The sequence below is a fragment of the Lipotes vexillifer genome, unplaced genomic scaffold (genome assembly GCF_000442215.2).
Source record: "Lipotes vexillifer unplaced genomic scaffold, Lipotes_vexillifer_v1.1 scaffold755, whole genome shotgun sequence".
Classification (NCBI taxonomy): Eukaryota; Metazoa; Chordata; class Mammalia; order Artiodactyla; family Lipotidae; genus Lipotes; species Lipotes vexillifer.
Window position 1 is genome coordinate 2,258,969 of NW_006797755.1, and position 13,052 is coordinate 2,272,020.

General features: G+C 36.5%; 1 protein-coding gene across 2 annotated transcripts in view; it reads right to left on the reverse strand.

Annotated features, from left to right (window-relative positions):
* Positions 1 to 13,052, reverse strand: part of LRBA (LPS responsive beige-like anchor protein) — a 777,508-nt gene that overhangs the window by 215,333 nt on the left and 549,123 nt on the right. For both annotated transcript variants that reach the window (XM_007469901.1, XM_007469902.1), the window contains one exon: positions 4,158 to 4,273. In XM_007469901.1, the coding sequence (XP_007469963.1) occupies positions 4,158 to 4,273 (116 nt within the window). The remainder of the gene's footprint in view (positions 1 to 4,157; positions 4,274 to 13,052) is intronic.

The window sequence follows — 13,052 nt, forward strand, 5'->3', positions numbered from 1 at the left end:
GTAGAGAATTTTTAATTTTATTTATTGTGCTGTTCATCATCGTCTGTTTGCTCTTTAGTTCTTCTAGGTCCTTGTTAAATGTTTCTTGTATTTTCTCCATTCTATTTCTATGATTTTGGGTCACCTTTACTATCATTACTCTGAATTCTTTTTCAGGTAGACTGTCTATTTCCTCTTCATTTGTTTGGTCTGGTGGGTTTTTACCTTGCTCCTTCATCTGCTGTGTGTTTCTCTGTCTTCTCATCTTGCTTAACTTACTGTGCTTGCAGTCTCCTTTTCGCAGGCTGCAGGTTCGTAGTTCCCATTGTTTTTGGTGTGTGCCCCAGTGGCTGAGGTTGGTTCAGTGGGTTGTGTAGGCTTCCTGGTGGAAGGGACTAGTGCCTATGTTCTGGTGGATGAGGCTGAATCCTGTCTTTCTGGTGGGCAGGACTCCGACTGGGGATGTGTTTTGGGGTGTCTGTGACCTTATGATTTTAGACAGCCTCTTTGCTAATGGGTGGGGCTGTATTCCTGTCTTGCTAGTTGTTTGGCATAGGGTGTCCAGCACTGTAGCTTGCTGGTTGTTGAGTGGAGCTGGGTCTTAGCTTTGAGATGGAGATCTCTGGGAGAGCTTTCCCCTTTTGGTATCACATGGAGCCAGGAGGTCTCTGGTGGACCAATGTCCTGAACTTGGCTCTCCCACCTCAGAGGCACAGGTCTGACACCCAGTCGGAGCACCAAGACCCTCTCTGAATACTGTTACCTCCTCGGAAAGCTCAATACCAGGGTGCATGGAGCTTTTACAGAGGGTCTTAGCAAGCAGGCAGTCCTGCGGTACCAGATTAGCAAACGTTCAAAAGCTTGACAATATACTCTGTTGGCAAGGGTGTGGAGAAACAGTCCCTCTTTTGCATTGCTAGTGAGAATGCAAAAGGGTATAACCAACAACATCTTTGTCAATATGTCTTCATCAATCAAATGAGCAATGCCAATGTGGGACCCAGGACCACTCACTCCGTGGAAGAATCCCAGGTTCAGGCAGGGGACAGGCAGAGTGCTGGTAATATCTGGATATTGCTTGACACTTTACAGACTGTTCTCAATGAATTTTCCTTCTCTGCTGAGCTTCAAAGCTTCCAAGATCTTGGCAGCTGGGAAGTGAAAGGCAGAGGGAGGGAGCGTGGGGCAGGAGCAGCTTCTGGGCATGTGCCCATGGGAGTGGCTGCCTGAGAGACCTGGGAGCAGAGGGTAAATAGTCCCCCGATTGGACGGAGCGGAGCAAGGACTACAACTTGATTTGATGCTTTTAACATTTTATTTCACTGTATTCATCATGGGATTGAGGTCTATTAGAGTAACAGAGTTCCTCCTTGATTGACCTGGAAATAGTCTTAGGAAACATGAATAACTAGGACAATTTTAATTCAGAAGTATTTATGTCATTACATATTTCTGTCAATTTTAACTTCTCCCAGAAAAAAATAACCAAACTTAAACAGCAAAAAGCAGTCTATTTTGATGTCTCCATTCTCTCACATTTTCCTGATTGAGATGTTAGTAAACAGTAAAATCCTCTTCTTAGCCTATCTGCTTAAATAATCAAGTTTATTGTACCTACGAAAAAAAGAGTACGCACCTGCTCACTGTAAACAGACTTTTATTAAGTAAGTTAAATTCAATATTTAGTTACTGAACGCCTAGTGACTGTCTTTTGGGAAATGTGTCAGATATCATGAGAACCTATATGTATCACAGATAACACTGTAAAAGAAATATTAAATAACATGAGACTCCACCCCACCCTCTAGTGTATGTAAAAACCATCCAAAACAAATTATTGATTCTATTCTTTAAAGAGAATATACAGGGGATATATTTAAAAGACACTATAGGCACACTAGAAGTTATTTGAGAGTAGACCATTTCATAAATGCTGTCCATAATTATTACACTGCATTCAGTTTAGGTGTTAATTGATTTATCATGTACAAAAGATGTCCATTTAAACTTGTTACATAAGTTTCCTGTCTCTCATTATTACTTAAAAATCCTTTCAATCTCTAGTTATACAATCCCTACTAAATTCCACATAACTGTTCAAACTTTCTTTATTCCTTTCCCTCAGTGGACCCTCAGATGAGTATCTTCCTAACTGATGAATCTTAGACTTTTTCAGCGTAAGCCCTGAACTTCCAATTCTTCGTACTATGCCCTCTCTTCTCCACTTCTCCAAGTGTCTTTATTCTCTGGGAGGTATGATTCTTCCACCTGAGCTCTTGAACAGGTCTCCCTCATAATGTGAATTGTTACTTTTCCTCTCTCTTCCTCTTTCATAGTTACTCTCCACTGCCTTAACTCACCCTCTCTTTACTATTACACAAGAAAACTGTAATCTACATCTAATATTCTCGTTTAATCTCGAACCATTCAGTCCTTATAATAAAACTATTTTGCTTGTTTTGCAAATAAACCCCTAGGGACTTCCCTGGTGGCGTACTGGATAAGACTCAGCGCTCCCAATGCAGGGGGCCTGGGTTCAATCCCTGGTCAGGGAATTAGACCCCATATGCATGCTGCAACTAAGGGTTCTCATGCCACAACTAAGGAGCCAGCCTGCCACAACTAAGACCTGGCACAACCAAATAAATAAAATAAATATTAAAAAAAAAAAGAAAGAAAACAAACCCCTATAAAGTAACCCGTAAGTCCTGAGATGTTAAAGCCAAAGGCATGGCCTATACTCACTCTTAATTCTCCCTTACCTCTCCATCACACCTAATACAGTGACCAAGGCCTTTCTCCTTTTCCCCTTGTATCTTAAGACACTTGCTTCACCTTAGTTCTCCTCCTACTAGGTCTATAAACTCTAGGGTCAGTCATTCTCTTCTCTTCTTTAATAACTTTCCCTCTTTCTTTTTGTTATACTCAAGTGCATCCCCCAGACCTTACCTCACTGCTTTCTATATCAGCTGGCTTGGTAATCTCAACTCTCTCTCTTGGTGATTTCCTCTCTATGCAGATGAAATCCAATGTCCTATCTCTAAGCTCCAAATACTCTCACTTATCCTATACTCCAACAATTCTTTTTGATATCTTATCTTGGATGTCTTGCTAGCACAGTAAAATCATCTTTCTCTAGATCAATTTTTTGACTTCTCCCTTTAATTGCACCACCATTTTCCTCATGATTTAGAGCAGAAGGCTGGAAGTCTTTTCTGACACATTTTTCTCATTTACTCCCAACATTCAGTCAGCTGCATGGCAAATGGTTTGTACCTTGTAAATTCTTGTGTTATCTTTTTTTGTTTGTTTGTTTAATTAATTAATTAATATTTGGCTGCATTGGGTCTTTGTTGCTGTGTGCAGGCTTTCTCTAGTTGCGGTGAACAGGGGCTACTCTTTGTTGCGGTGTGCGGGCTTCTCATTGCGGTGGCTTCTCTTGTGGAGCACAGGCTCTAAGCGGGTGGGCTTCAGTAGTTGCGGCACATAGCCTCAGTAGTTGTGGCTCATGGGCTCTAGAGCTCAGGCTCAGTAGTTGTGGCACATGGGCTTAGTTGCTCCGCGGCATGTGGGATCTTCCAGGACCAGGGATTGAACCCGTGTCCCTTGCATTGACAGGTAGATTCTCAACCACTGCGCCACCAGGGAAGCCCAATTCTTATGTTATCTAATCCTTTAATTCCTACTGTCACCTCTCTAATGCAGGCCCTCATTACTTTTTATATGTAATTGCTTCCTAACTTCTGCTCTCTACCTAGACTCTCTGCACCATAATTTATCCTTCATACTGCTTCCAACTTTTCATACAGTTCTGATATTACTCATTTGTTCAAAAACTTTCAAACGTTTCCCTGTGAATTGACTGCCAATTCCTCAAACTGACAAAAAAATCTTGCATAATGTCTCCAAGTACATTTCTCCAAGTACCTTTCTAGTTTTCTTTTTCATTATACCTTTATGAATATATATTTTATGTACACGCAAACACAAACACACACACATACTATACCATTAATTGTTCTTTAGCTATACTTCATTTCTTCCCATCTTTGTATGCTTGCTTATGCCTTTAGCTTTACATGGAATGACTCTACTTATACAAATACTCAAAATAATCTAATCATATCACTATTAATAATTTATCATCTGAAATACATCAACATGTGAGCTTAAATTACCTGCTATTGTGTTGAGAAACATCAAGTACTCAAAATTTGAAATCTCCCTGTGTTGCCATCGCTGGGTCATATTAGAAGCTTTAAAAAGTTGACGAGGACTAGCTAATGAGATACGCCTGCAAGAAAAAGAATTTGATATAGAATCAAATTAAACTTAAGATTAATTAGATCAATAATAAATCATGACTTCTGTGCTCATTCAAAATGGCATCTGTATTATTCTGAGACATTCTATTCATGTTATACTAACGAATGCTAGAGATGTTTCAATCTATAATTAATGGTTAAACAAATGATTTGGATGAGTCACAGGTCTATTACCCATATTCTATTCAACAAGGTAAGCTGTCATTACAAAGCCATTATAATATCTAGGCTCCATAAATGTTGATTAATAACAGTATGATTAATAATTCACTGCCTTACTGATACAAAAGTAATTATAGTAACTAATACACATAAAATTGTATTCACATCTTTATCAGTTTAAATAGTCATCTCTTAAAGACAGCATATTTGTAGATTATAAATTTGAACATTATTTTTGTATACCCACTGTAATAGGGGAAAGAGGATCCCAGCTCCTCAGGTGTCTATTCATGGGTTCGGATAAAGGTAAGGGAAACTATTATTCTTTTATACAGCCTAATAGTAGACCAAGTTTTCTGTTTTCTTAATGTAATATAAGTAACAAAGGATATAACTGACCAATACTAAGTAGCAGTGGGAAATAGGTAACAGGATTAATTACTACATTCAGAGCCCAGAATCTCAGAGAAGTATGCTGTCACAGTTCTTCCTACTACTAAGGACAAGATACATATTTTTTTCAAGCTTTATTTCCAAAGGTATAACTTACGTAACACAAAAGTTACCCTTGTAAGTGTACTATTCAATGATTTTTTAAAGTAAATTTCTAGAGTTGTGCAATTATCACCACATTGTATTCTGGAACATTTTAATCAACACTAAAACTTCCCTTGTGCCTATTTAGAGTTAATTCCTATTCCTATCCCAAGCTCTAGGCAACTATCAATCTACTTTCTGTCTCTATGAGCTAGCCGATTCTGAACATTTCAGATAAATGGAATCATACATCATGTAATCTTCTGCATCAGGCTGCTTCTACTAACCATAATGTTTTGAGGTTCATCAATGTGGCAGCATGTATGAGCAGTTCATTTCTTTTGACTGTAAATAGTATTCCATTGTATGAATACAGAATATACCACATTTTTTAAATCCATTCACCAGTTGATAGACATTTAAATTATTCCAGTTTTTAGCTATTATGAAAAATGCTACTCAGAACATTCACGTACACGTCGTTGCTGAACATATGGCTGCATTTCTTTTGGGTAGATTCCTAGGAGTGAAATTGCCAGGTTGTCTGTTGACTTAATATTTATCTTTTTGAGAAACTGCCAAATTGTCTTCCATTATACATTCCAACAAACAATGTATGATGTTCCAAATTTTCCACATCTCTGCCAATACTTGCTATTGTATGAAATTTTTATTATAGCCATTCTAGTGAGTGTAAAATGGTATCTTATTATAATTTTAATGTACATTGTTGAACATCTTTTCATGTGTTAATTAGCCATTTGTTTATTTTCTTTGAGGAAATTACTATTCAGATCTTTTTTACCTTAATTGGGTTGCTTCTGTCCTATTATTGAGTTGTCAAAGGTCTTCATACATTTTGGATACAAGTCTATCAAATACATGATGTGCAAATATTTCTCAGTCTGTGGCTTATCTTTTCACATACTTAGTGATATATTTAAAGCACAAACATTTTAAATTTTGATTAAATCCGTCTTCTCAATTTTTGTCTTTTATGAATTATGCTTTTGGGTGTCACATGTGAACTCTCTGCCTACTGCAAGATGATAAAGTTTTTATCCTATATTTTATTTGAGAAATTTTTTAGTTTTAGATCTTAAATATAGGTCTATGACACACCTTAATTCTTATGAACAGTGTGTAGTAAGTGTTGAAGTTCATTTTCTTGCATGTGACTATCCAGTCATTACAGTACCATTTGTTTAAAGATTACCCTTTCTTCATTGAATTGTGTTGGCATGTTTCTTAGAAAGCAACTGACCATAAATGCAAGGGTTTATTTCTTTATTCTCAATGTAGTTTCATTAATTTATGTGCCTACCCTTGTATAAATAGCACACATTTTGATTACTATGGTTTTATGGTAAGTTTTGAAATCAGATAGTATAAGTTCTGTAATTTTGTTGTTCTTTTTCAAAATTGTTTTGACAATTCTAGATCCATTGTATTTCAGCTTCTCTATTTCTCCCAGAAAGTGTACTAAATTTTGATAGGGATTGTATTAAGTTTATAGATTGAGGAAGAATTGACATCTTAATCATATTGAACCTCCTGATCCATGAATATGGAATGTCTCCATTTATTGATGTCTGTCTTTAATTTCTAACAGCCGTGTTTTACACATTTCATTGCAAAAACTGTACATGTCTTTTGTCATCTAGGAATAAAGACATTTCCCTTTCCAATCTGGATGCCTTTGATTTTTCCCTTCCCTTCCTTTCCTATCACACAGGCTTATCACACATTATATATCAATATAATATTGATAGAAGTGGTGACAATGGAAGACATCCTAGCCCTCCTGACCTTAGGGGAAAAGCATTCAGTCTTTCAACATTAAGTACAGTGTATGTTATGTGGGTTTTTGATGGTTGCTATTTATCTGTTTGTAGAAATTCCCTTATATTTCTAGTCAGTTGAGATTTTCTAGTCATGAATGCGTGTTTCATTTTGTCAAATGCTTTTTCTGTGTCTACTGAGATGATCATGTGGTTTTTTTTTTTTTTTTAGTCCTGTATTCTATTAACTTCATGCATAACATTAATTGATTTTCACATTTAAACCAATCTGCATTCCTGTGATAAAACCCACATGGCTACTTTATAATCCTTTTTGTATATTGCTGGATTTGGTTTGATAATATTTTGTAAAGGATTTTTGAATACATGTTCATTAGGGATATTAGTCTACAGTTTTCTCTTGTTAGCTTGTTTTTTCTTGTGATGTCTTTGCCTAGCATTGGTATTAGGGTAAAGATGGTCTCATAGAATAAGCTAGAAAGTGTTTCTTCTTCCTGTGTCTTGAGGATGAGTTTATGAAAGATTGATATCTTTTCTAATTTATCTATTTGATAAGATTCACCAGTAAAGCCATCTGGGCTTTGACTCTTCTTTGTGGGAAGGTTTTTAAATTACTAATTCAATGGACCTGTTATAGGTCTATTCAGAATTTTAATTTCTTCTTGAGTCAGTTTTGACAATTCTGTCTTTCTAGGAATTTACCCATCTCATCTCAATTGTCTTAATTTGTAGGCTGAAGCTGTTCAGGATATTTCCTTCTAATCCTTTTAATTTCTACATGGTAAGCAGTGCAGTCCCTTCTTTCATTTCTGACTTTGGTAATTCATACTATCTCTTTTGTTCATAGTTAGGCAGTTAAAAGAATGTCAATTTTATTGAGCTTTTTAAGGAATCAGCTTTTGTTTAATTGATCTTCTTTACTGTTTTTTTGTCTGTTTTTCATTGATTTCTGCTCTAATTTTCTTTAGTCACTTTTTCCTACTTGTTTTCCATTTAGCTTCTTCTTCTTTTTCTAGTTTCTAAAGATGGAAGCTTAGGTTACTGATGTTAGGCATTTCTGTATTTCAGATACAGGTATTTAAAGCTATAAAATTTCCCCCTGAATACTACTTTAGCTGCATCCCATAAATTTTGATACGTTATAGCTCTCTTGGATACAGAAAACCAAATCACTGTCCTTCTCTGTACCATTGTAGGAGTAGTTGCTGAGTGCATAAGTTACCAAAAGCACCAAGGGCTACTCTGAAGAGCTGCAGCAGCATGTCTGGAAACAAAAAAAAAGGAGCTCCCAAGCCCAGGCACTCTAAATGCAGGGAGGTATGTAGGGGAGAAACTGGTACAGACCATGGAGCAAGAAATAAAAGGAGAAAAGAGCCCTCCTACCACTCCAGTCACCCCCTATGGCCTAACCCCTGCTCATCCTAACCTCATCCATGTACTTCACACCAAGCTTCAAACTGCAAGATAATATGATCTCCTGGTAGCTATTATAACCTCTGATTATTTATGTGTTAAACTCCTTGATTAGTGTTCCCTTACAGAAAAAAAAAATGCCTGAATCAAGTGATAGGGTTGGGCAAAACTAGTGAAGAGAAAACTAAAATGATATTGTAGGTAGAAACTTTGGGTTGGTTCAGTATGTTGTTATGGCTTATAAGTGGTATTGATGTGTATATGCTTATACTGTCAAGTACTCATAAAGTGTCAGAGAGAATATTCCAGATCAAGAGCTACAGGTAGAAGAGTGATAGTAGGATTAATTCTCCTGCCATTTGCCAACAGTAGTAGGTCAGGATTTAATCCAAATATCTCTACCTACTCATGTCCTATTGACTGAGAAGTCAGAAGTCTCACACCTAAACCAGAACCAAGAGAGATAGCCCAAAGGCTGCAACAAAATTCAAGGGCCTGCTTGCCAACTAGAACTTGTTGATACTGAATAGACAAACACAACAATCAACCTCTGGCAGCCAAAAACTGATGTTGCTACATGCAATGGCCTTTTTTCAGTCTATGTCTTACTGACTTTTCATCAAATCTTACCTTCTTGAAATACTCTCATTCTTTGGCATCACATTTTCCTGGATTTCCCATTTTTCAAGGCCTTTCTGTTTTTGTTTTGTTTTGTTTTTTCTCTTTCATTTACTTAATATTTAAATGTTGCATTTCCTCAGAATGCAGCCCTCCTTTCTCCTGCCCATTCTATGTCTCACCCCAGGTGAGTTCACTTCCTCTCAAGGCTTCAAATTTCATCTAAATGGTAATGACTCCCAATTACTACGCTTTTCATTTGTGCTCTAGCCATACCTTATTATATCTAACTTCCTATTCAACACTTCAGTCTAGACATCTCTCAGGGATTTCAATTTCAACAGATCTAAAACTAACCTTCTCCTTTTCAGTTCATTCACTTCTGCCCCCCACCCCCAATCATGGTGGGTATGGGAGGGTAGATGCATACAGGTACTCCTTCTACAGTGTTCCCCATCTCAGTCTGTGCTACTGAGCAGTTCAAGCTGAAACTTGGGGAGACACACTGGATGCCTCCCCTTTTTATCGTCCTCCAAATTTAGCTAATCTCCAAGTCACAGAAATTGTATCTCCTTAAAGTCTCTAAACAAGATGTCTCTCTTCCTGTGATGACCTAGAGGGGAGGGATGGGGGGGCGGGTGGGAGGGAGGCTCAGGAGGGAGGAGATATATGTTTACAAATAGCTGATTCACTTTGTTGTAAAGCAGAAACTAACACAACATTGTAAAGCAATTATACTCCCCCCCCCAAAAAAAAGATGTCTCTCTTCAATGATATTACATTTTATTTTGATTTCTACAATAAGCTCCCGCCTCCAAACTGACACTGTCTTCCTGAAATCACTAAGTGCCTGTGATACTTGCCTTCCAACATTCCTTAAAACACTGGAAGTTTCAGGGCCTTTACACATGCTATTCACTCTTACAAAGGTTAGCTGATTCCAGTCCTTCAAATCAAAATTTAAAGTCACATAGGAAGACATTTCTGACCATCTTATCCAAAGCACTCCATCTCCACTAACCACTATTAAAATACCCAAAACATCCTTCCTTCACTTACACGGTTTTTTCTTTTATTTACGTATTTGTTTAAATATTTGTGGGCAAGATGATATTTATATTGTACATTACTGGGTGATTGATACACTGTAAGTGCTGAAGATCTATTTAACTGACTGACTTAATATAAATTAAGACTTTCAGCTTTCATTAACTGTGGGAAAACATTACAAAGAGTTCCTAAGTATGACAACACATAAAACTCTTTTTAAAATAAACATAATCAGTAAGGACTTCCCTGGTGGCTCAGTGCTTAAGAATCCGCCTGCCAATGCAGGGGACACAGGTTCAAGCCTGGTCCGGGAAGATCCCACATACTGCAGCGTAACTAAGCCTGTGTGCCACAGCTACTGAGCCTGCACTCTAGAGCCCATGCGCCGCAACTACTGAAGCCCACGCACCTAGAGCCTGTGCTCTGCAACAAAGAAGCCACCGTAATGAGAAGCCCGCACACCACAACAAGAGTAGCACCTGCTCGCCACAACTAGAGAAAACCCGCACATAGCAACGAAGACCCAACATAGCCAATAAATAAATATATCTTTAAAAACAAAAGAGAGATAATCAGAATTTTTTATTAAGATAAGGAAATATACTATGCCATTCTGAGCTGCTTCCTCCTGAACACTGAAATTCCTCATTAAATTATAAAATTATTGAATCAAAAGCTTTACTGGGATTGTAAAGCAACTATGGCTAATAAACCAGAAGGGCCTCTTTATGTATCCTGTTTACATAAAAGTTGTAACCTGTTACATGTCCACGAATTTTTGGATATTTTCTCTTCAAGAGGTGGAACTTGATTCTCCCGCCATGGAGCCTGGGCTATATTTAATAACTCACTTGTAACAAATAAGATGCAGCAGAAATGATGGTGTGTGACTATCAAGGCTAGGTCATTAGAAGATAACGGGGCTTCTGTCATTCTCTCTAGGATCAATTGCTCTGGGGAAAGTCATATAGTCACTCAAAAGCAGCCTATGGAGAGGAAAACTTGGTGCAGAACTGAGTCCAACTGCCAATGGGCATGGGAGTGCATCCTCTTAGAAAGTCCTCCAGTCTAGGATAACTGCAGTTCCTGCTAATATCCTATTATTTGTTGATTCTATCTCAATTGCATTTGCAATAAGATAATAACTAAAAAAATTGGAATAAACACTAATCAAAATCAACACAAAATTAGGTATGTTAAAAGTAAACTCAGTTTCTACTGCTAATAAATTTCAATCAATAGAAAAATCCCAGTGTTAACTCTCCTCCTAGTTCTTAAATTAGTTAACTAAATTGTACTGATGAAGCATTAACACCTACCAAGAAAGAAAACAGTTGATGATGGTGCTATTTAAACATAGACAACTGGTCAGCACATAGGAAAAAGAGGTATAACCCCAAACTCTCCCAATTCCCTATACTATGAGAGATGCTTTTTGGTATTTTAACATTCCTTTCAAGTATTTATTAAGTTACTTTGAACAATATAAATACTAGTTATTAAGTCCATATGTATACACAAAGTTAATATTTGAACTCTGATTTACCAGAGGTTAAAGATAAAAGTTTTAATTAACTGTGTTGTATTCAAAATCCTTAATATATGGATTCGATATTTACATCAACAGAGAAAAAAATTACAACAAATATGACATAATAAAGCAAAGTCTAATCATTTTGATCAAAATGATTAAATATTTTAATCTGATTTATCATACGTGTTAAATAATGGTACATTTGAAAATGGGTATGTAATAAGCACTTTTGTAACTTAGATATTTTAAATACAGAGAGCCTATTTTTCTATGATCTGTGTTGAGATAAAATTTAATATAATAACATTTACTAAACTTAAGTGTGTAGTTTAGTAAGTTTTGAATATACCTATTTCTGTAACCAACCATCATAGAAAGACTCCAAAAAGGTAATTCCTTTGTCCCAGTGTCTGGCTCCTGGCAACCAATGATCTGCTTTCTGTCACTATATGCTTCTGTTTTTTCAACAATTTCATATAAATAGAATCATATAATTTCACATAATTTTTCAGTCATTTCATCTAAGTAGAATCATAGCCATGGCTATGATGTACGTAGCCCACGGTACTTAACTTCTTTTACTCAGCACAATGTTTCTGAGAGTCATCCATGTTGTTGCATGTATCAGTACTCAATTCCTTTTTATTTCTGAGTAGTATTTCATTGCATGGATGCAGTGCAATCTATTGATCCATTTACAGTTGATGGAACTAGAAATGTTTTCAGTTTGGGACTACATGAATAACATTTGCTTACAAGTGAATGTGTGTACATATATTTCATTACTCTTGGTAAACACCTAGGAGTGGAACTGACAGGACATAAATTAAGTGTATATTTAACTTAATAAGAAATCTGGCAAATTTTCCAAAGTGACTATACGAATTTGCATTCCTACTAGCATAGTTTTAGAGTTCCTGATACTGTATATTGATTTCACATTCTTTATCTTTTTCTGTTTTTGAAAATCAGGTTTACTGATTTCTTTACATAGCATAAAACTCATCCTTTTTTAGGTATACAATGCAATGAGTTTTGCCAAACAAAGAGAGTTGTGTAACACCACAACAGTCAAGACAGGAAATATTTCCATGTTATCAAAAGGTTCCCTCACACCCTCCTTTGTAACTAATCCTCCCTCTTCACCTCCAATCTCTTGAAACCACTTATCTGATTTCTGTCCAAGTAGTTTTATTTTTTCCAAAAGGTCATATAAATGGAATCACACAGAATGTAATCTTCTGTGTTGCCTTCTTTCATCTAGCATAATACTTTTTAAACTCATCTGACTTGTTCTGTATTTTAGTAGCTTATTCCTTTTTATTGTTGAGCAGTATATCCTGTTGTATGGTTGAATGTACCATAATTCATCCATTTACTAGTTGAGGACCATGTTGGCTATTTCCAATTTTTTGTGACTATGAATATAGCTGCTATAAACATTTGTGAATAGGTCACTACATGAATATACATATTTTCATTTCTCTAGGGTAAATGCCTTTGAGTGAGACTACTGGGATGTATGGTAAGTGTATGGTTAATTTTATATGAAACTGCAAAACTGCTGACTTTCCCATCAACAACATGTGAAGTTCCAGTTACTCTGCATTCTTTTTTTTTTTTTTTTTTTTT